Source organism: Sander lucioperca, chromosome 20, assembly GCF_008315115.2.
Source record: "Sander lucioperca isolate FBNREF2018 chromosome 20, SLUC_FBN_1.2, whole genome shotgun sequence".
Lineage (NCBI taxonomy): Eukaryota > Metazoa > Chordata > Actinopteri > Perciformes > Percidae > Sander > Sander lucioperca.
Window position 1 is genome coordinate 1,150,609 of NC_050192.1, and position 23,600 is coordinate 1,174,208.

The window sequence follows — 23,600 nt, forward strand, 5'->3', positions numbered from 1 at the left end:
CATTAAGCTATAATGAATACATCCACTAGATGTGCTGACAATGTAGGGGAACTATTTTTTTAAGAACTTTATTAAGAATGTAAATAGTACAGATATTTTACATAATGGTGAAGGCAAACTATAATAATAAAAAGCAATTTAAGACGTCTCTTCTTTGAAGTTGGAATTCAAGGTTAATGTGTAGTCACTAACGTTATACAACAGGGTTGCACAACGAAATACATTGTAGTCTATTTACGCTTGAAATGAATGTAGCCTAATTATCCAGCGAGACTGCCATCACTGAATTATTTTAAACAACAGAAACAAGTATGCTGAACCACAGGTGCAGAGCACAGAAATGGCACAGAAAATCCCTTCGGAAATGTATGATTGCCTTCACAAAGGTGGAGTGCTTCTGACAGAAATCAGAATAAGAAAAGGATTTATTGCCAAGTACAGTGGTGCTCATAAGTTTATGAACCCATGTTAAAGTTGACTAAAAAAGAGGAATACAAAATTAATCTTTTGGAAATTGATCTTAATGCCTTAATAAAAAAAAAAAAAGGAAAAATCCAACCTTTAAGGACACCAATTTTCTTTGTGAATGAATAATGTATCTTAAATAAATAAATGTTCTTCCTTAAAATACAGGGGGGCATAAGTATACATACCCCTATGTTAAATTCCCATAGAGGAAGGCAGATTTTTATTTTTAAAGGCCAGTTATTTCATGGATCCAGGATACTATGCATCCTGATAAAGTTCCCTTGGTCCTCACATCATCACATACCCTTCACCATACCTAGAGACTGGCATGGGGTACTTTCCATAAAATCATCTCTCAATGCAAATCAAACCAGCTATCAGGCTAACTGAAATAAAACCATGCCAATCTCTAGGTATGGTGAAGGGTATGTGATGATGTGGGGCTATGGTGAAGGGTATGTGATGATGTGGGGGTATGGTGAAGGGTATGTGATGATGTGGTGGTATGTTGAAGGGTATGTGATGATGTGGGGTATGGTGAAGGGTATGTGATGATGTGGGGGCCAAGGGAACTTTATCAGGATGCATAGTATCCTGGATCCATGAAATAACTGGCCTTTAAAAATAAAAGTCTGCCTGCCTCTATGGGAATTTAACATAGGGGTGTACTCACTTATGCCCCTGTATTTTAAGGAAGAATATTTATTTATTTACGATACATTATTCCTTCACAAAGAAAATTGGTGACCTTAAAGGTTGGATTTTTCCTAATTTTTTCAATTAAGGCATTAAGATCAATTTCCAAAAGAGGATTTTTTTTTTTATTCCTCTTTTTAGTCAACTTTAGCAGGGGTTCATAAAGTTATGAGTGCCACTGTAACACTTACAAGGAATTTGACTTGCTGGATGGTGCATACATTAACATAAACATATTAAAAGGAAATAAACAACAAATAGAAAGAAATGTGTGCTATATACAAAAAGAGGCTGTATGGTTTAATTCAGGATGTGCAAAAATGTTGAGGGATGAGAAGTTCATGATATATAGTAGGGTATGTGCAATGGACAGGTTTAGTCCAGGATGTAGTTTTGTTTTAGTAAAGTGTAGTCCAAACATTCCTGCTAATGTTAGGAAACAACACTTTCCACTGATGAATTGGATCATCACTGCAGTATCACAGTATCATCGCCACCTGTGCCTCTTCTCTGCAAGGCATGCTGGTCTCCATGCATTATGGGTGAGTAATCTCCACCGGGATGGGGCTACACTCTCCCGGGACTCGTCCATTGCAAGAGTCTCTCAAACGCAGAATCTCAAGTTACATTTTTGTGGACACTGCAAGGTTAGTCTTACATTGTAAACAATTCATAAATCATGCGATTCTTGAACAAGGTCAAATGATAAAAAGATTGTGGCGTCCGGTGACTTTCCCGCTCAGAAACTCGAGTGAAAATAATTTCCTCTTCTGAAGAGTCCATCATGTTTTAATCCTTTGTGTCCTCCTTGGCTACTAGTAACTGCGTGGAGGTGGGGGGTGGGGGTCTGTGCTCAATCACGGAAGGCTTGTATCATGTGGACGTGGCGACAGTTTTGTTGTCATTACTTAGAATTCCTCATGGGGGAGACAGAAACTACACACTTTAGATTTAAATGGAAATATTAATTAATGTGCATACATAATGCAACAAGTAGCAGAGCCATAACGTATATGTAAACTGTCCAGCTCATGTTCTCCAGCAAAACAAAGTGTTTCTTGTATAGTGAAGTTGTGTCCACTGGTAATGGAGCTCTGGCTAAACAAAGCTAGACACATTAGCCGTGCAACATGCTAACACTAAAGTTCAACAGGCTAACCTGCAAAATAAACAATCAGTACACCAGTATCAACCCTTCCTGGAGCTTTAGTTTGACTCTATTGTCACTATTTGGTGTAGGACACTCAAATAAATGAAAGAATGGATTTAAAATAGTTTAATCTTAAGAGAATATCACAGTGCAATAACATACCTTCACATTCAAGTCACAAGAGACGTGAGAACAGCGTTACAACTTGAAGGTGGGACCATCCACTGATAACACAGACATTACAATACCACTGGTGGCACGCTTAATCAGCACAATCAGCATCAGTTTCATTTTGGCAAATTAAGTCATAACAATGACCTCTACAAAGGCTTTTTAAATTTCCCAGCAGCCACCTGACACAATCGTGGAGCTTTGTTGCTGGCTTTAGAAGATGAGCTACGTTAAACCGCAAGTATTAGTCAGTAATGTCTATGATCAGTGTCTTTATTTGGTAGATTTATCTCAATGTTTAAAGTTCTGTGATCCAGTTAACTGTCTTTGACAACATCTCAGCTGAAGGACACTTTAGTAGCTTTGGCCATCATTTCTCACGATTACCATCTTATCACCAAAGTAATCAGCAGGGCCGAGCTCCAGCTGTAGCCACGGCCACTAAGGGAACACTGTCAAAAACTAAACTGGTCAGATTTGATGAGAAATTAGATTAGATTAGCCATTTAAGGTGGTATTAAAGACATGCTTTAAATTATGTAAAATACTCATTAAATACTTTTAGTTTGACATGGTTTTCTAATGGTTTTCACCTAAAAAGAAGAAAAAAAAGCTCTGAAAAAGGGGCTGAATGCATCGAGAAATTCTCTGATCTGGCCTTGCGGCCCACCCCCCACCTCTGCTTGCACTACAGTACCGACAAAAGGAGGTGTGCATCAAGATGGCTAGAGGAAACATGGAGAGATTCAGCCATATGTTTCAGCCTCAGCCTGAGTTCAGACAAAAGGTGGAAGCGCCCAAAGTGCCGGGAACTCCGCGTCCGGAGCCGGCTGGCAGTCTGCACCGATAGTTCTGGTGTCCTGAACAGTCAGATCAAGACTCAGATGAGGAGTCTGTTGTGCAATAAAATCAGCGAGTAGAAGACGTATCAGAATGGTAAGTGTAGTTAGCATCTTTTTTTCTGAAAAGGGGCTGAATGCACGTCTACTCTTTCTCTCTCATCGAGAAATACTGGATCTGGATTCTTTGCTGGCTTTTACATATTAGACAGCAATTGGTTTACGGCTTAGTGGCGTACCTAATCAAGCTTGCCCGGGATATGTTTGAATCTCAGATTTTAGAGAAGTACGCAGACGTCGCCCTCTTCAGGAGAGGAATGTGAAAACACCTCTCTACTGACACACCTTCACAGATACAAGTCAGTATAGTCAAGATGTCATATGTTAGGGGAAATAAACATAAGAAAAACACATTTTGTAGAAGGAGGGGATCTTTAAATTAGTAAAGAGGCTGACAGTCCTCCAATATGGCTGCCAGAAGTTGCATCATGTCCCCTAGAAGTCGTCATTTGGTGCCTGGAGACATCACAACTGTAAAAACAGACATGATCTAAACAGACAGATATAGAGACACTTCACACGGTCGAGGAAAACCTGGAAAAGTCATGGAATATTAAAATCTCATTTTCCAGGCCTGGAAAAGTCAAGGAATTGTGTTTTTACTTTATTAGTTGTTACAGTAATCTTTCATGGATAACCCTCCATGTATTATTTTACTGAAGCTGTAGACGTGATGTAGCTCTAATATGCGTTGATGTGTGACGTTTTGTTTACCATCACGTACGTTTTATCATTATCTCCGTGAGTTCCGTCTCTCCCTCCAACTAGCTGAAATTCTGTTTGAATCTGATATGTTTGAATGATACCGGGGAGGTGCACATTTAATATTTCATGGCTCTCTAATGACCGATGCAATTTGTATCTGTGAGTAGCCGTACTACACCCTACTACGCCCTGCTACTCCCTGCTATGCCCTACTACGCCCTGAACAACTATTATTTCTAGTCATAGTTCCATTATCTTTATTGTGACTATAATTGCCACTGTTCATCATACTCCCAACCAGCACCGTCAGACACCGCCTACCAAGAGCCTGGGTCTGTCCCAGGTTTCTCCCTAAAAGGAAGTTTTCCTCACCACCTGAGGTTTCTCCCTAAAAGCCCTAACTGCTTGCTCTTGGGGGAATTACTGGAATTGTGGGGTCTTTGTAAATTATAGAGTGTGGTCTAGACCTGCTCTATCTGTAAAGTGTCCTGAGATAACTCTTATGATTTGTAAATAAAATTGTGATTTGATACTATAAATCAAATTGAACTGAATAGAGAGCTATGAAATATTATGTAGTATAAACATTGTTTTTGCATCCCAAAATGATTTTATAAATGCAAATGCATTAAAAATACACACAGTACAATCGGTCTCGTTTTTCCTCATGCTGGAAAGCCAGTTCCAGTTTGATATAATAAAAGAAATGTATTGACTGTGCCTGTAGTTTGAAGTACTTGAACTAATATAAACATTTAGAGATTGAAAAAAAGCTTTTCATACAATAATTAACATTTGGAGTACAGCGTAGTATACAGTTATCTTCGTGTGACACGTTGTGAATGGCCATTGAAATCTTATTACGGGTCCTTGAAAAGTCATGGAAAAGGTTTGAAATTTTGTCCATAAAAAATGTCTGGGAACCCTGCTCTTGATTCAATAAGCTGTACTGGAATGAGGAATGACTGCTACGTTTGAGTACATTTTAAACAAACAGGTAGGTAGGGTTGTAGTGAGACTGTGAAACCAGTCACATTTCTGTGCTGTGCATTAAAACAGATAATAAAACACATGATCCTGGGTGAGTTGTGACATTGTCTCCCAGAGCACCCAATAAAATATCGGTGCTGCCTGGAGTGTTCAGAGTCAGAGATGAATGTGTGTTTCCTTGAAACATTTACGCACCATTGGTTCAATATTTAACCAGTCCATCAATCCACCAGCTCCTCACAGAAAGTGGACATTTGACCAAATCGTTGTTAAAGTTCTGGTCCTGAATCTGTTTACTGCTGTCCGGGCCTCTTAAGATCATCCTGTGAGCCGACAAAGAAGCAGACTTGTTGCGGAGAGGAGGGGATGATGTGAGAATGATTTTGGGACGAGGAGGAGGTAGATTTGGCGTTCTCCCAGTAGTTGCCGTGGAGGTCTAGGGAGGAAAGAGCAGGCAGGTTGTCTCTCTGCATTGGTTTCTCACACTCTGTAGGTAGAGGCGGCGCACTCAAGCATTTCCTCAGGCCTGGCTCACTGTAAAGTGAATTACACAGATGTTTAAGAGTCTATTTCACATTCATGAATAGAAGCAAAATGCAACAAAGTTCAAAGGTTCTTCATTACCAGAACTCCTGGCCCACCGAGAGCTCCACACTTCATTTTTATCGTTTGGCTTCAATGTACGTATGCGGACCGCTCGCGAAATGTATCTTTTAACTGGCAAGCGGCGCAGGATTGTGTGAGTAACAGGCGCAACGGAGAGCTATTGCTTTGGGATTGTTGTTGTTTGATCAGTTTTTGGAGCCGGCACAGCGCTGTAAAAAACGTCAATCTATTGTCAGCTGTTATCGAAGGAAGCAGCTGAGGCAAACAAGAAATTAAAACAGAAACTCTCAAAACAAAACTGGTAATACACTCACTGACATTCATTTTACTGCATATCGGTGGTTTAATTTTAAACAAATATAGACACTATATGATCCATTTCTGTGTAAAAGGGCCGCACGCACCTTGCGGATGCAGAGCGGATCTCCGTGGAGCATAGGCACCAGTGTAGCCAGTTTCATTGATTATAGTGGAAACGTAGTGTTGGAGCATCCGCTCCGCATTTGTTATGCGTGCAATGTAGCTGACCCGTAAGTATGCTTCAAATGACCAAATGATCTCGTCTGATTCCGCTGTCAGAAAGATTGAAGCATACTGAGGCCTTTACTGCAATGACATGCTCGCATGAAGACACTTTCTCTAAAATGCTTAATGCCTCAAACTCATTAGATAAATTAAGATGATTTTGGGCCTTCCTTACATTTGAAAAAAAAAATGTGTCCCAATTTCAGATGGATTTAAATGATTATCTATACAGATCACATTTGTAGGTTTGAACTTAACTATTTGGTCTACTAAAATGCCAGTTGTTGAAATCATAATACTACATAGTGATGTAATGTGTGAAAGTCCAGTAGGCAAACAGTTCATGTTTTTTTGAAACCACTCTTCTACTGCATTGCTCTATTGGCTCAGGAACAAAAATGCATTATGTTGTGTCTGTGTCATCCTGTTTTGGGTCAGTTTGACATCAATAAGGGCTTGAGCGTCCTCCAGTGACTGCCAATAATTTGCCAGTCACGATGATAACAGCAGCTAAAGTTACAACGGGAAAACAAAGCAATCAGGCTTGTGATGGTTAGATAAACCCCCCTGCAGTGGAGATGAGAGACGCAACAGGGGCACGTCTTACTGGTCTTATAATACAGCCATGAAGGGAGAGGATGGCTAGCAGTATAACAAAGCACCTTGAACACAAATGGATAAAGAAATAGGTCTTTTGAATGGAAAGTTGGGTTTAAAGCCCTTCCAGACGGTTCTCTCCATAAGACAAAAGTTATCTGCATGTATATAGTACATAGTACATATGCATATGTACTGTTGATGTGAACTGAGTCTCAAATACCTCTTGAGCATTAAAAACTTGAAAAAATATCCCTTTTAAAGTACATTTATCTTATTATTATTATTATTATCAACAGATACAAAAATCTGCGATTAATCGCAAGTTAACTAGGACACTCATGCATATATATATATATATATATATATATATATATATATATATTAGGGCTGTCAAAATAATGCGTTCATTTCGATTAATTAATCTGAGAAAAAATAACGCGTTAAAAAAATTAACGCAGATTAATCCATTCTATATTGACGTTTGCATACAGACGAAAATCTGGTGCCACTGATAAGTCTGCGCTTCTCTCTGATGCTCTGAAACAGACATTACAGGAAACACAAACACCGCTGCATGTGACGCTAGTTAACACTATACTCAACAGCAGCTAACGTTAGCCCATCACTAGCTAGTTAACACTACACTCAACAGCAGCTAACGTTAGCCTACCGCTAGCTAGTAGCTGGATTAAACACGGTTAAAATGCTGACAGCTAACGCTAAACGGTATAAAGTTTGACTGTGTTTTACTGTAGAGGATTCAACACCGGTATGTAACAATCTGCAGCTGCAGTCGGAGAAACAACACAGACGGTGCGTTCAATGAAGCTGGTAAACTGATTAATTTCGATTAATTAATCAATTAATCGAAATTAATCACATACATAATTAACGGTGCCTGAACCAATACTTTTTAAGAAAGTAAAAAAAGAAAAGAAAAAAAAGGGTACTAAACAACAGTTGGTGACATTAAAGAACGGCTTGTTTAACTCTAAGGCCATATGGTCAAAATTAAATGATTTAATAATAATGCATAACAATAACAATAACTTATTTCACAAGTAAATTGCTGTTGAACGACAAAAATAACAACCAGATAGGAAAAGGACATTTACAACAACTTCAAATGCACCACGAAGCTGTAGTTTACCAGCTTCATTGAACGCACCGTCTGTGTTGTTTCTCCGACTGCAGCTGCAGATTGCTACATATTCATAATCCTCTACAGTAAAACACAGTCAAACTTTATACCGTTTAGCGTTAGCTGTCAGCATTTTAACCCCATGTCACGTCCGGTCGGCTTGACAAGCAGAAAAAAAACACACGTGTTGAAGTGCTGCGAGTCAACTTCCTCTAACTTAGCTACAGCCAGTCAAAAGTTAGCATGGCAACTGCAGATGTAGGAGACCCATCGACAGAACATGAATTGAAATGAGTATTTTGGATTTCCAGTGAGTTATGTTGATAACGTTCGCGTTGTCGACAAAAAAGCCATAGTTTGCAAGCTCTGCTATGGGCGTGTACCGTATTCTGTGTGTTTACCATTGCACATTAGCCTAGCAGCTAGCGGAGTTTCCTTCTGCTTATAGCTTAATCCCGACAAAACCGCACGGTTGAATTTCAGTCTGCATGCACGTTTTGTAGCCTAAACAGAGCAGCTTACATTGGTTATATTGGAGAGAGCAACAAGTTAGCGGACTGCCGAGTCGCCCTCTCTGCTCTCTGTCTGCTCAGCTGCTAAGACCGCTGTGCTGCCAAGCGTCTGCCCTTAGCATTGTCTGCAAACTTCTGCTTTAAAAAAAAACAACAAAAAAACAACTAAAAATCGAGAATCGAATCGAAACCGTGACCTAGAATCGAAAATGTAATCGAACGATCGAAGATTTGGAGAATCGTGACACCCCTAGTCTTTTGTAGGGCTGGGTATCGTTGTAAACTAACGGTACCGATACCAATACCGTGACTTCGATACCGGTTCTTAAATGATACTTTTTTCGATACAAATTTTATAAAAATCCATTATAACAAAAGAAATTACAACATTACAGCACAAATCTTATTATTTTATTTTGTAGCTCCTACTACGTGAGCACAGGTGTAACGTAGAGTTTTTCCTGTGTGTCTCTGTCCTGTAACGTTAGACAGCCAATCAGAGACATTATTAGGTCTTGGTAGAAGCATGCTGCATGCTTATTGGCTCACTGACGCTGACACGATTTTACTCCTTAGGTATTGAAATTGGGTATTAAATGACGAGGCATTTTTCGATACTCAAAACTATAGAGGCAATTCGGTTGATGCCTAAAAAGTATTTAATTCGGTACCCAGCCTTAGTCTTTTGTTCTTTGTGTTGTTATGTAATTTTCTGCTATTTCTATTTATATACAACCTTTTTGGTTTGTAATGTGCGGGTGGATAACTATATGACTTAATGTTGCACCGTATGAAAAACCATCTGTTACCCAATAGAGTTAGCCGGTGCTCCTTTCCAGGCCTGTTGGTACATGTCACCTGCCACCCCACACAGCCAGCGCATATCAGCTGGCACCTCTGGGATCCACTCCACAAACCTGGGGCAGAGCAGAAATCATATTAGTTGAACAGGCACTGAACTGATGATGAACACGGAAACAAGCAACTTGGTCATGGACCTGACTGAATGAGTTTTCAGTGCAGAACTCTTTTGCTTAAAAGGGGAGACGTAGATCATCATAGACTGTAAAAAAATACTGGTTGTAGCTTCCATCTCTGAAAAGTGAAGCCAATGCAGAAGTGCCACCTGCATTCTGTCTAATGTCCAGCAGGGGGCGGCTCCACTGGTTGCAAAAAGAAGTCAGTTTCTACAGAAGTCTATGGGGAAAGGGTTTTTCCTGCATAGAGAAAGTTTTGGCGCCCCCCCCAAAGAGATTGTTTAGCCAGCGCCAAAGAAAAATCACCAGTGCCAAAACGTCTGATTTTCAGCAGCCAGCTTCCCTCTCATCCACAGCTAATATATTTTACACATGCGGCTGGCGCTAGGTAGACCGCTAAATTGCATCGTTTTGAATGGAACTGAACGCTCGGCTGTGAAGCTAGCACTAACGGGATCTCCGTTTGCAGAGTTCAGGCTGTACCGGACTCTCCCGGTGATCATGCTGCTCTGGGGGACCGGCTGCGCAGCAAGAAGCCGCTGCTGACGGGCGCAGAGCACCGCTGGAGCTCTGACTGCTGTCTGTTCTCGCGGCCATCTGACGGCATCAGTATTAAATTGAGACAGCTTCATGACCGGTTAAAATGTCTCGTAGTCGCGTTAAATAGTCCAATTCGGTGTTTTGTTACAGTTGGTTTTAACACCTGATGCGAAGTGTAGGCCTATGGGATTACACACAGTCTTTCTGCGCCGTCTTTTTGCGGTGCCCCATTCACGTAGTGTCACTTTTTCCACTATGAAGGTTAAACTCTGCACTTTATCCGCGGTTCACATGTATGCATGAACTGTGGTTGTCCATTACACTGTAGGCTCAACATTACTGATATTGTTTATGTAGAAAACATTACACTTCATAATGTTTTTTGTGCTGACAAACTGGCTCTAGCCGTTTGCTGCTTCCTGTTTGGTGGTGGAGGGAGCGCACCCATTGGTTTTTGACAATGTTTATGTGATTTAACTTCGCTACCAAGACCTTAAACTTACGATAATATCAAACACGTTTGATTTTGTCGGAACGTCAGGACGGGAAAAAGACTGACTGGGACTGAGTTTTACGACCACCTTACACCAAACGATTGAGACGAGTGGAGCGCGCCCCAACTCTGGCAAGACTCTGATATTGGAAAATAATCTGCGACAATGGAATCGCTTGGTTTGTCGTTTGGTTTAAGGTCGGCATTAGCCACATCATCCTCCTCAGCTCCACCCTCTTGTGTAAACGTGGCCACGTCCGGTTTCAAAAAACCAAGATGCCGACGGCCAAATGCCAAATTTGAGGCATCAAAACAGTAATCCACAAACAAAGAGTGATGTCACTCTTGCTTTTTTATTACAGTCTATGGTTTAGATCTACAGTGTACTCACCTCTGGGCTACTGAGTAGGCCGACTGTACAGGAAGTGTGTATGGCATGAGCATGTAGGAGGCCACTCTCACTGGCAGCATCTCGGACACCTTGGCATACAGGCCGGATTTGTCTTGGCAGGCCTCACAGAACACTGACAGACACACAGAGAACGGGACCAGTCAACCACACAGCATGTCAACATACTTTACAGAGGCATCACAAAATCTTGGCTCAAATGTATCTTCATGACTAAAAGTCAGTTGAGTCTGGGATGACACCACACCTTTCTTGATGGGCGTAGGCAGATCAATCTGCTCATCTAGCCACCAGTGCTGTTTTCGCAGTAGGCGGAGCCTCCGAAGCACCCACTCTTGTGTGGTTTCTGTAGGCTTGCAGCAGCAGGTGGTGGGCGGGCTCTCTAGCATGGCGGGGCCCGAGGTTGGACGATCAAGCATCAGCAGGTCTGGCACCACAAAACATGACATCAGTGACACAGTCCGAAGGTTAAGTTAGCGGCTGATAGGGATGCATCATAACTAGGTGAGCTTATCTGAGGGTCACCATAGTAAAACAGTAGGAGGATACTCACTGTTTTCTTCAAGGAAGCGTAGAGCATCCTTATAACCGCTCTGACACATGTCCGCCATTACCTGTGGAGAGCAAAAGAGTTTATCTTATATTCGGAGTGGTCTTTTTCTCAACTACCTAAAAATGGCTCACCCATATTCCTGTTTGAAATTCTTCAATTAATGATGTCACTGATTGAGAAAGGCAGCCCAGTTTATGTGTGTGTGTGTGTGAAAAGAAAGATAACAGTTTTTGCCTAGAAACAAGAAGACACCCCCCCCTGTGAAGGAAGCATAAAAGCTGAAGGGAGAGAACAGATCAGAGTTCATTTTCAGACGAGATCTTGGTGGACCAGCTCTGACTTAATGTCTGTTGCCAGGGAAACTTAGATGCTGTTTGTGAACCCACAATTGTGTTGTAACTTTTACGCTGGACTCAGTAACCTTTGCTTAACTGAACTCTTCGTCTCAAATTGATCCTTGTGTTCTGGTAAACTTAATTCGGATTAAAGAAGGCGTGGGAATTAATAAATTGGAGTTTGATTTGACAGGCCTTAGGGCCTCATTAGAACAAATTCCTTACACCGGACGTAAAATTATTTAGAAAGTGTACTGCATTTAAGTGTTGTCCAGCAGAGGTCTGTGGACATTTTAAATGCGTAAAAACGCAATACTCTACTATATTCAATTAGCTTTTTTGTGTTTTGGAGTTTTATTGTTGTCCTTTTAGCATATGTTCTTCATTGAATTATGAAACAATAAAAGAGGATATACAAAAAATAAGTAAATTCATATAACAATGTGTATTGTATTTTAATCCATTTCTTTAGTTGATTTTTATTTAGGCATTTTAAATCTTCCATAGAATACTAAATGTACACACATAAGAGTGGTATCAAACCTCTCATCTAACTCTGCTCTAAAACCATTCATTTAATAAAGACTTGGTAAGTACTCTGACAGCTTCTATAAGAGAGCTCTAGCATCAGCAGAGGTGCTCACAGCCAATCCCGTGGCTGGCCTGATCGGGACAGGGGTTAGTGGGTCAAAATAGTTATCTCTTTTATTTGACATTCAAATTCTGTTTTCCTGTGCACCTGTCAAAATGTGTGAAGTGACAAGTTTTTTTTATGTTTTAGTACAGAGAGATAATTCCTGCCTCTAGAAATGTGGTAGCAACAACACCTCCCCCATCACACAGATTTGTGCAACCAGACGGCATAACACGCACGTGCGGGGAGCGGTCAGGAGCCAGGCTGTGTAACAACAACGCAGCTCTACCCTAAAGCTCACCCCATTTTAAAAGTTACCTGACATTAATCACAGGGCCAGGGAATAACAAGAGAAAACATGGGATAAAGTAGAGTAGCAGGAAGTGAAAACCAAAACACAGGCCACATCTGGATACTTTCTTCTGTCATTGATGGGTAAAGGGAACGGAGAAAGATTAAGAAGATGTATATCTCAAGCCGAGGTGATCTTCATATGAATCATAGCAATAAGCCATTGCACTTTGTCCATTCCAGCTCTCGTGTGTCTTCAAGGGACTTTATCCACTTGTGACAGTGAGGCATACGTCTTATAATAGTCAGCAACCCACTACAATGTCAGAGTGTGGGATTACTTCCATCAGTACTGGCATACTGGTCATTGAATGAGTCATAAACTGAGCAAACCGACTCAGTTTCATCAGTTTCAGAAAATAGCTTTCTAAAGTTGGGAATATTAGCTAATAATAGCCACCGAAAGCTAATGTTTATAGCAGCAAAACCTCTGAGTTTATTTAACTGAGCAAGGTTACGTTTATTAGCCTATACAGTACATTTTTATATGTAAGAGGAAGAATGGTATAATGGTTTTTAATAATTACATATTCTTACTTTCAAAGCAAAGCATTCTCATCAACGTTCGTATGATATCGCCGAATGCTTGCGCTCGTCAATTCGTATGATATCCTACGAAATTAGACGACCGCCAAGAGCTCTGTGAGTTGAGTTTAGCCGACAAAATGTAGCGACAACAGTTAAAGCTATAGTGCGTAGTTTCTGTCGCCCCCGTGAGGAATTCTAAGAAATTACAACAAAACTGTTGGCGTGTCCACATGATATAAGCCTTCCGTGACTGCCCCCATGCCCCCTTTCACACAGTTACTAGTAGCCAAGGAGGACACGGAGGATTAAAAAAACATGATGGACTCTTCAGAAGAGGTCATTATCTTCACTCGAGTTTCTGCGCGGGAAAGTCGCCGGACGCCACAATCTTCTGAACATAGTCATACTGAGAAATCCAGAGAGAGTTGTGTGGAGCTGATAGTCTTAATTAGCTTTGTAGCAACTCATTTGGCAATGGCTGGAATGTAACGGGACGTTTATTAATATCAAAAAGTTACGCACTAAAGCTTTAAGTTACGAAAACCAAAAACGACTAGTTAAGATTAGAAAAAAAGATTATGTGGTTTGGATTCAAACACTCCCGGGGAATGAACATGCGTCTTCTATGTGAAAGTCTCTTGAAAGTTTTCCCCCGGGGAAGAGAACTCCACTGCCCGGCTTGAAAGCGCTGTGTTGAAGTCCATCCATCCCGACTTCCTCTCTATGTGGTCCAGAGCGTTCTTATACAGCATCATTCAATGTGGTGCAGTAATAAATACTTTTGGGTCTAAAAACTTGGGGCTGAACGATTTGGTAAAAAAAAATCTCATTGCGATTTGTCTGCCAGATATTATGCCAGCGATTATGATTCGATTTGTGATTTTATTTTTAGCTACATATTGCACGTTCCGCGATCGTGTTAAATAAAGTAATACAAAATAAGTGAGAAATCCACTGAAAATAGGACATTTCTTTAAACAATCTGGGATACGTAACATTATTCCATCATGTATCTTAGCGAAAAAACAGTGAATATAATAATTATGAGGAATAAAAAATGTTAAAACAAATGGTCCACCAAACATTCAACTAAATATTTCACATTCGATTCATCTTCAAGATTATCTAATCACATTATTTTAATGCGTGAAGGACCATAGTCCACCCAAGGCAACGGACATCTGGCCTGAATGAGTGAAATCCGGCGGAATTGCCATCGGCAACGGAGCAATCACGGAAGTGGAACATCGAGGCTATAGAGTCAGTGAGCCAATAAGAAAGCTCGCACGCTTTGACAAATATCTACTAATGTTTGTGATTGGCTGTCTAACGTTACACGCCGTTGAGGCAGGCAGGGAAAACTCTACTTCGCGATTTTGATGTGAAAACGATTAATTGTTCAGCCCTGCTACAAACCAAAACCATCAGCTAAAAGAGGTTGCAATGTAAAAGGTTAGAGCCGAGGGGAAATGCAGATTTGGATGAAGTCTCTGTGGGTTCATTACAATGATTCCTCTCACGTTACACACAGTAATTGGAACCATTGTTGATATAAGAAAATTGATTGGTGCAGCTTTATTTCTCAGTCATTAAATTACTCTGATTCAAAAACTTGACCTTTAGATGGCCGTGTAAGCAAGTTCAGCTAAGTAAACCAAACCCAACATTTAAATTCTCTCCAAAAAGTGCACCACCGTTTTGCATCGTTTTTTGTTATTGTCTTGTTCTAGATTTTTTTGTATTAACATTATCAATTGCACTTTCTACGCCCTCTGAAAGAAACGAGAGAAGAAACAGGGCGTTCCTCTGAGGCTGAAGCATGGCCTACCTTGGTTTCCGGGGGAAACAGGGCCCTGCTGAGGCGGTACATGTTGCCCAGGTTCATCTGGATGCTGGTGTTGGTGAAGCGCAGCTCGTGGAAACTGGTGGAGTCGTCACGAGGACAGATGTCAGACTCGCCAGAGAAGGGAGAGATGGTGATGGTGTTCTTCAGCTCAGACTGTGGCAGGTTGTTGCTGATCCCGCCATCCACGTAACGCTAAAGACACACAAAAAAGAGACAGAAATAATGTACTGTATGTAGAGGGCTGGGTATCGAATTCAATACGTTTTAGGCACCGACCGAATTGCCTCTAAAGTATCGAGTATCGAAAAATGCCTCGTCATTCAATACCCAATTACAATACCTAAGGAGTGGTCTCGCTATGACAGATCTTCCTCCACCGCAGCGCTGCGGAGGAGGGTCTGGCGAACTCACACAGCATTCCAGGATGCTGGTGGTTTATTGGCATTTCTTTAAACCAATCACAATCGTCTTGGGCGGGGCTAAGCGCCGTACGGATCAACGGCGCCTCTGCAAAATAGCCTCGGGAAGGAACTTGTTTTGGTGGAACATGTGTACGTTCAAAAGTAGTTTTAGTCGTGCACCAGAAAACTCAGATTGGACAGATAGTCTAGCTAGCTGTCTGGATTTACCCTACAGAGATCTGAGGAGCAGTTAACCATAGTCCTCACAAATCTACCGGAGGTTAGAACACCAACACAAAGGAAGCCCAAGGCAATGGATAGCCGGCCTAAATGAGTAAAATCCGGCGGAAATTTCGTCGGCAACAGAGCAATTCCGGAAGTGGAACGTCGAGGATATAGACTGCCTAAGGAGTAAATCAGAGTCAGTGAGCCAATAAGCATGCAGCACGCCTTTACAAAGATCAAATAATGCTGGTGATTGGCTGTCTAACGTTACACGTGTGGAGGCAGGCAGGAAAAACTCTACGTTACCCACAGAGACGGGGCTCATGTAGTAGGAGCTGCAAAATAAATAAAGATTTGTGCCATAATGTGTAATGTTGTAATTTCTTTTTGTTTTATAAAATTGGTATCGGAAAAGGTATCGTTAAGGAACCGGTATCAAAGTCACGGTATTGGCACCGGTACCGTCCCCGGTATCAATTGTTTTTGAACGATACTCAGCCCTATGTAAGTACCTACTTCCATTCAAAAGTTGAAGTAGTTAAAACTTTGTTGAAAGAGTAGTTTGAAATATGTTCAATCACTGCACTGTGTCTATCTGGGATATATTGTTCATGATTATGGTACTTTGAGCATGCGATCGCTCTGACATTATAACCTAAAGACACTTCAGCCTACTAAAAAGCCAACCGCACTGTGCCAAAACAAGAAGCCAATTCCACTTGTCAGTCACATCGCTCTAACATTTTTTAGAGACTTTACCCATTTATTTATGTAATGAAATGCTCCAGTTCCATTTTAGATAGAGAAGAAGGGCTTAACATAATAACAATATGTCATAGAGGAGAAGGGATTAACCTTATTCCATGTGTCAGTTGTAAAATCTCATTCAGCTTGGCAGAGATGCTGCCAGCGGACAGAGCGTGTGAAAAATGTAGCGTCTGTGTCGGCCAGCGTGACTGAATATAGGTCAGTAAGGAAATGGAGCTCAGGATCCTTTAATGTGCATATAGGGTATGGAAATGTGTATTTTGATCCTTTAACCTACATTATTGAACTTCCTACTGTAATATTGGATTTACTACATTAGTATTGGGCCTATTTTAATCTCACTGGCTGTAATAAAAGTACAGACATGCATAAAGTTAGCATTTAGCTCAAAGCACTGCCATCATGGCTGTAGACTCTTAGGGCCCTATCTTGTACCCGACGCAGCGCAAAGCCCGGCGCAAGTGTCTTTGCTAGTTTAAGACCGACGCAGTTGTCAATTTCCTGTCCAGCGCCCGCGTCGTTTAAATAGCAAATGCACCTGCGCCCATCTTTGCGCCCATGGGTGTGCTGGTCTTACAGGGAGGTGTGTTCAGGTGCATTCTGGGTGTATCTTGAGGCAGCGGGAAGTGATCGCGCCATTGACCAACAAAAACCTGGTCTAAAGTCAATAACGCAGCATTTCATTGTTATTTTAACAGCAAATTAGTAAAATGCTCCTAGGCTTATGCACAGCACACAAACATGCAAAAGATTAAAAATAAAAATGTTACGGTGCAAATCCTCCATCATAATAACAATACTCCAAGGTCCAAATGTGCCTGGCTTTTAAAGGGAATGGGAGATGATACTCTGTCTCTGATTGGTTAATTTCATGTTACGCCCAAAACACACCTATGAATTAATGAAGACATTAAGTACAACCCTTTAGAACCATGCACCCAGCGCACGGACCCTTTTTTCCGCCATCAAACTAGCAAAAGTGGATTTGGACACGCCTTAAACACACCTGCATCAGGCACTTCACGCCGTGCGCTCAGATCGTTAAAATAGGGCCCAAAGTCTTGCTTCATACATACTGTATCTTTGTCACAATACCTTAAAAAGTAAATATAGCTATGTCAAAAATCCAGCATCACTTGGGCTTTAGCTTCTCTTGGCTGTGAAGAACTGATGGTAACACTATATTTTATGGGTCCCGTAATTCATAACAATATCCCTCGGATGTTTCCTCTGAGAAAACTATGACAGTTGGCATTAGACTGCAAGTACCAACTCATTTGAGCTCTGGAGAAAGAACCAGGGATTTATATATTTGATACATAGTAGCTGTTGTTTGCTTGAGGAACAACTGCTAAAATGCTAATCTAATCTAAGGAAATTTCAACCCAAGCAAATACCAAATTCTTCTCTAAATCTTTAATTCCCTTTATTTCTCTAATTTTCCTAATATAAGTACCAGATTACATAGTCCTTTCAAAGAACTTTCTTACAACGTTTTTACATTCCAGTTCCCTTTTTAGGAAATTATAAGGAAACTATGAGAATGCGTTCCCAGTGTTGTTTAAATGTGTTTGACATTTTTTAAACCCAACAAAATCCCATGACTTCCTCAAAACTTTCAAGGAGGTTACTAATTCCATGACTTTTCCAAGTCTGGAAAATGAGATTTTGAAACTCCATAGTCTATATTCCACTATTTTCAACGAAGTCCATTTCCTTCCTCTTTCTTTGTGTTGGCGTTCTAACCTCCGGTGGATTTGTGAGGACTATGGTTAACTGCTCCTCAGATCTCTGTAGGGTAAATCCAGACAGCTAGCTAGACTATCTGTCCAATCTGAGTTTTCTGTTGCACGACTAAAACAACTTTTGAACGTACACATGTTCCACCAAAACAAGTTCCTTCCCGAGGCTATTTTGCAGCGGCTCCGTGCGGAGTTTAGGGCCGCCCATGACGATTGTGATTGGTTTAAAGAAATGCCAATAAACCAGAGCACGTTTTTCTCCCATCCCAGAAGGCTGTGTGGACTAGCCAGACCTTCCTCCGCAGCGCTGTGGAGGTAGGTCTGGCAAAGCGAGACTAGAAACTTCATGACTTTTCCATGTTTTCTATGACCGTGGGAACCCCGCCCATACTATTTGTCCACAGCGTGTCATACCTCAGGTCAATGCACATGGAGTTGGTGAGTCACACTAAACAGTGCTCTGAGGCCACAGGCAGCAGAAAGTACACAATGTACAGAATCCACAGACAACGCCTGCAGACAGAATACTGGAGGTGCAGTTCAACATGTATACATAGAAACTGAATCTAGCTTCAGCTTGTTGGACTCTGGACTGTGTTCCCTGAGCTGTTTTGACAGTGAACTTTGGCACCAAAACTGGGACACCAGTGTCTATTCAGAGTGAAATGTGCCGATGTGTCCACAAAGATAGTTTTTTTGTTCGTGATGTATTTTGAATTCTCTGATTCTTCTTAAATGTGAATATTGTTCTAGTTTCTTTTCTCCTCTGTGACAGTAAACTGAACATCTTTGAGTTGTGGACAAAACAAGACATTTGAGGACGTCTTCTTGGGCTTTTTGGGAAACACTGATCCACATTTCTCACCATTTTCTGACATTTTGTAGACCAAACTTATCGATTAATCGGGAAAATAATCGACAGACTCTGAAATTGGTCGTTAGTTGCAGCCCTACTGTAAACTACTCAATTGAATGATTACACTCATTCAATGAACCTGGAACTGCACAGTTATTATTAAAGGCACCTACTATACCTGATGTCATCAGGTTTAATCCAGACTTTTATCTGTCGTGATTGTTGTCACTTGACCTTTGAATTGTGCTATTTTTATATTTTAGCAGTTGTAAACAGTTTCACTTCATGTGAAATGTTGGGTCAATGCAGCGATAAGCTTCCGGCTGATATCATGTGTCTGTTTTCAATGCTTACACTTCCACTGACACCTCAACTCCTTTAAGTGCTTACATTTCCAACTGACAATTCAAACGCTTTCAATACGGAATAACCACACTTCTTCATTCTTGCATTTTGAAACTAGCATCGCATGATTATGCTTTGTATTTGTTTTTAATTAGATTTCATGTCATCTGGTTGATTTCTTTTTTATCAGTGTTCATTGCAACAAACCTGAAATTTGTATTTTGTTACTACTATATAACGTCATCTGAACACACACACAGTAACCATAGCTCTGTCAATCCCAATAAGATCACTGTCAAAGTCCAAAAGCAGCTGATAAGTCAATGTAGAGGCGACAGCGGTATCAGAAACTAGGACTTGCAGCTAAAATGATTATCACAGCACTCTTTCGAAACATGCAAACGACTCCTCCTGATTTTTTGCAATGAAAACAAAATGATCTCTGTTCTAATGAGCGCTGCCTTATTATTATATATTATTATAACAATATTCTCCGTCGTTTATTGAGGTTTTCCTGGAATAGACATGTTTTTGGATTACAGCTGCACCCAAAGGCAATCCAAATTATCTTCGAAACACAGACCATGATTTTACTTTGAATATAACATTCAGCTTTTCCTCTCTCATTTCCCTTTTCAACTTGCTTGTTGCTACATTTTTCTTAAAATAAGACCTTTCTTTGCCACTGAAACTCCCTTCTCCTTTTTCAACTTTATTTTTTGTCACATGACTACATGGTTCCCAAATGAATGGTCTGTAATGTACTAGGCAAACAATGTGACTATTTTAGGAGAAAAAATAAAATAATGAAATACAATTTTGTACAAATAATTGTGCATCCCAAAAGGCAGTCTATGTTGATTTTGTAGTGGCGGCCCGCCATGGCAAAATTTCTGCCGCCACGGTATCAGAAATAGGGCAGACGCACAATGTAGTCGCGGTTGCCTTTTAAATGATCCTGCCGACATAATGCACGCTCACATTGCAATTTAACAACAAGTAGAACTATTCAGAGGTTATTGGGCCCGTCCAGTTTAACTCCACATACTGTTGTGTTGATGTAGTTTATTGTCAGAACATTCCCTTTCTTCCGAGTCCACTATTAAACGAACAGCTCCACCAGAAACGTCACCACGGTGGGTCCATTCTAATTGGACAACGTTCAACTTCTCAGTTCTGTCAGCTCATGTTGTTCGGACAGACCTGCCCCCACTGCTAAAAAAACTCCTAAAGGAAACACAAAGCTAAACCTTGATGAGTAGCAATTCAACCAAAGACACCTACCACTCCTCTGAAGGATGGAGGAATCAGCCCGCAGTAGATGGGAATGAAACTGCTACAGATCAGCGCCTGTGGACACAATTAAACCAGAGCAAATTGATTTCCTGTGGCTTGCATTATTATGATGGAAGCTGCGGAGCACGTATGTCAAAATCAAGGCCCGTGAGCCTAACCCGGCCCCTCACAAATTTTGATCCCCCCGCATATCAATTTAGGTTCACAATAGATTTTGGCCTGCCTATTTCCCGTCTTTTTGGTTTGGTGCAAAAAAGACGGGAAATAGACAGCCTAAATTGATATGTGGGCCGGATCAAAATTTGCGAGGGGTCCGGGTTCTTTTTCAGAAGGCAATTACGCGACACTTAAAGCAGAATTTGGCAGATTTGTCAACTTTGAGACTCCCATGGAAGCAGAGAGTTTTCATGTTCAGGCTGTGAAACAGGTTGCTGTGAGTCAGCTGTGTGGTAGCCTGCTTTTAAAAATGTAATCATTGTTTTGCCTGATTTGTTCAATTCTATGATGGCTAACTTTTTTTGCTGACTTTTTTGGGGCTTTATGTGGCCCAAACTGTAAATGAGAAGGCTTTATGAGACATGCAACAATACAGTCAAAAAATATTTGACTTCATCTTTAAATAAACGCATGCCAATAAACGCTACATGTCTGGCCCTTGATGTGATTCTCATTTCCCAGTGTGGCCCTCAGTGACATTGAGTTTGACACCGCTGCCGTAGAGGCTTCTCAAGATTGAAAAGAAAACGAAAATGTCACAAACTCCCCGCACCTGGACGAGTTCCTCTTTGCTGTCAAACTCCGACACCAGCACATTCTGCCCGTCAGACACTCTGGTTAGCGAGACGCACAGCCGCCCCGAGGCCAGGACATGTGCATCAGAGGGCAGGTCCCGATTCAGGCCAGACTTTAACACCTTGACCAGGTTGAAGTTGGGGTGAAGGGGGCCCAGGTTCCTCTTCCTGGCCTCTTTTGCCACCTCGATCACATCTTCACAACACTGGGCTAAAAGAATGAGAAAGAAAAAAGAATTTGAGGCTCTGCAGACAAAAACATTTTCAAGTGTCAACCTGTGACTGAATCAATATTCACTAAGGAGTCAGTGACCAACAGTGACCTGTGCGAGGTCTTCCGATGACTGAACCTATGCTGAGGTCAACGCAGCTTCTTGTTGGTCGATACACTTGTCTACAGACATCAGCCCTTTCCACTGCTTATTCACGGAAGAGAAAGCGAAAGGGCGCCTTTGACACACTGTCCACAGCCAAGAAACAGTTCTCTTATGATCCAGTGGTGCCATGTATATCACAAGAATATTAATCTATTTGTAAGTCTACATGTTAATAACATTTAGATGAAGTATGTTTTGGACACTGGGAAACTGAATGTTGTTGTTTCAATACTATGTTTCATACTGTATATGAAAACAAATATCTCAAAAGTACATTCATGATATATTTTGGTATTTCTATATGCAGAAAAATACATTTTTTGGGGAAGTTTTGTCAAGACATTCAAGTAAAATCTACTCAAATTCAACCAGTTTTCTCACGCCACCAAGTGAACTGAAAAATGTTAAGAGCCACATTTCAAAGATACATTGTTCAAATAGCAGAACATACATTATATTTAGCATTAAGATTAGTATAGGCTATATAAGAAAAACTAGGCCTATACATAACAGACCACATATACATGTGTTATTATAAATATATAATAATAAAAATAATAATACAGGACTTCCTGTGTCCTCCATATACTGCCTGCATAAAGCTCAGGCTAACGAGCCACAGCGGTTTGTCTTACCTAGGGACGCCTGGCTAGCGAGCACCGAGGCGGTCAGAGCGCCGGCAGAGGCCCCGTACAACTTGGTGGCCCCTTCGATGAGGTAGGGCGCTTTCTCCTGCAAGCAGCTAGCAACTCCGATGTGGTATATTCCCAGAAACCCGCACCCGGCGAAAGACAGGTTCCAGCCGCTGTTTAGGTCGACCATGGCAGGGCAGACCTGAGAGCGGACAGCGGGAGGAGTCACTCACACGGCTAACAGTGCTGCTCAGCGGAGAAAAGCAGACCGCATTACTCACTATATACAGTCTATGATTACTCAACAGGTCAACAACTGGCTCTTTAGAGGAAAGTGCAGGGAGGACGCACTTCTAATGATGCCTTCAGATGCTGTCAGAACTATCAGAACACCAATATCAGTGGTCCAGTGGTGCGTCTATCAGGATATTAAGGCTAAATTTTTTTTTTTACGAAAGAGCTAAAACCACAAAAAGTTTTTCTGTTTACATGTAGTGTTCAGCTAAGATAATTGACCTAGTCGAAGATGTGGTTTAACAAAGTTTCATGAAGGAGGCTATATAGACTTATAACCATAATCCGCATGAATATGAGGATTGGCCTACATGAAGCCACTAAATGTGCCGTGCCTGTCGCAGGTTATTTATAAAACTGAGATTAACGAGGGACAGTAAAGGCAACATATTTTACTGAGAGCATGATTGGATTAAAGCACGTCTGTCAATTCATTTTCCTACACAAGAGCCAATCAACAGCAAGTTCGATAGACAACACGCAGTGACGTCACCGCCCCCTAAAAAAAACAAACAAAAAAACGCAATAAGCCTCTATCTACTTCTGTTATCTTTGCCTAGCAGTTGTTTGATTTATCTGTTTAATATTTCTATGGTGATCACAGACATGATTTATAATGGTGATAGAACACTGTCCTTTTCACTGCTGTGTGTGTTTACATGAGAATAGGGCCTTTCACAAGAGAAAGCAAGTTATAGATTTGGGATAACTAGTAAATTTGCCAAGTTTAGCTTGTTCTCACTG

The 23,600-nt window shown here is 41.1% G+C and overlaps 1 protein-coding gene across 2 annotated transcripts; it reads right to left on the reverse strand.

Moving 5' to 3' along the window:
- Positions 1-4,676: 4,676 nt before the first annotated feature.
- Positions 4,677-22,861, reverse strand: pnpla3 (patatin-like phospholipase domain containing 3). 2 transcript variants are annotated; one of them, XR_004896003.1, is made up of 10 exons: positions 22,566-22,752; positions 21,532-21,764; positions 20,751-20,816; positions 15,112-15,321; positions 11,436-11,496; positions 11,130-11,309; positions 10,865-10,997; positions 9,273-9,380; positions 5,220-5,613; positions 4,677-5,183 (listed from the first exon to the last, which is right to left on the reverse strand). XR_004896003.1 is itself a non-coding variant. In XM_031288243.2 (9 exons), exons 1-9 carry the CDS (start codon positions 22,750-22,752, stop codon positions 5,373-5,375), a joined length of 1,419 nt encoding a protein of 472 aa, XP_031144103.1. In that variant the 5' UTR covers positions 22,753-22,861; the 3' UTR covers positions 4,677-5,372. The 2 variants fall into 2 exon arrangements, 1 of the variants encoding a protein (XP_031144103.1); XM_031288243.2 differs by having other exon boundaries at positions 4,677-5,613; positions 22,566-22,861.
- Positions 22,862-23,600: the final 739 nt, after the last annotated feature.

Coding starts and splice junctions, on each gene's coding strand:
- pnpla3 (XM_031288243.2), bottom strand. CDS start 22,752: ATGGTCGACCTAAACAGCGGCTGGAACCTGTCTTTCGCCGGGTGCGGG. Junction 11,310..11,435: donor ACGCTTCCTTGAAGAAAACA/GTGAGTATCCTC, acceptor TTGTGGTGCCAG/ACCTGCTGATGCTTGATCGT. Junction 10,998..11,129: donor GCCTACGCCCATCAAGAAAG/GTGTGGTGTCAT, acceptor TGTGTCTGTCAG/TGTTCTGTGAGGCCTGCCAA.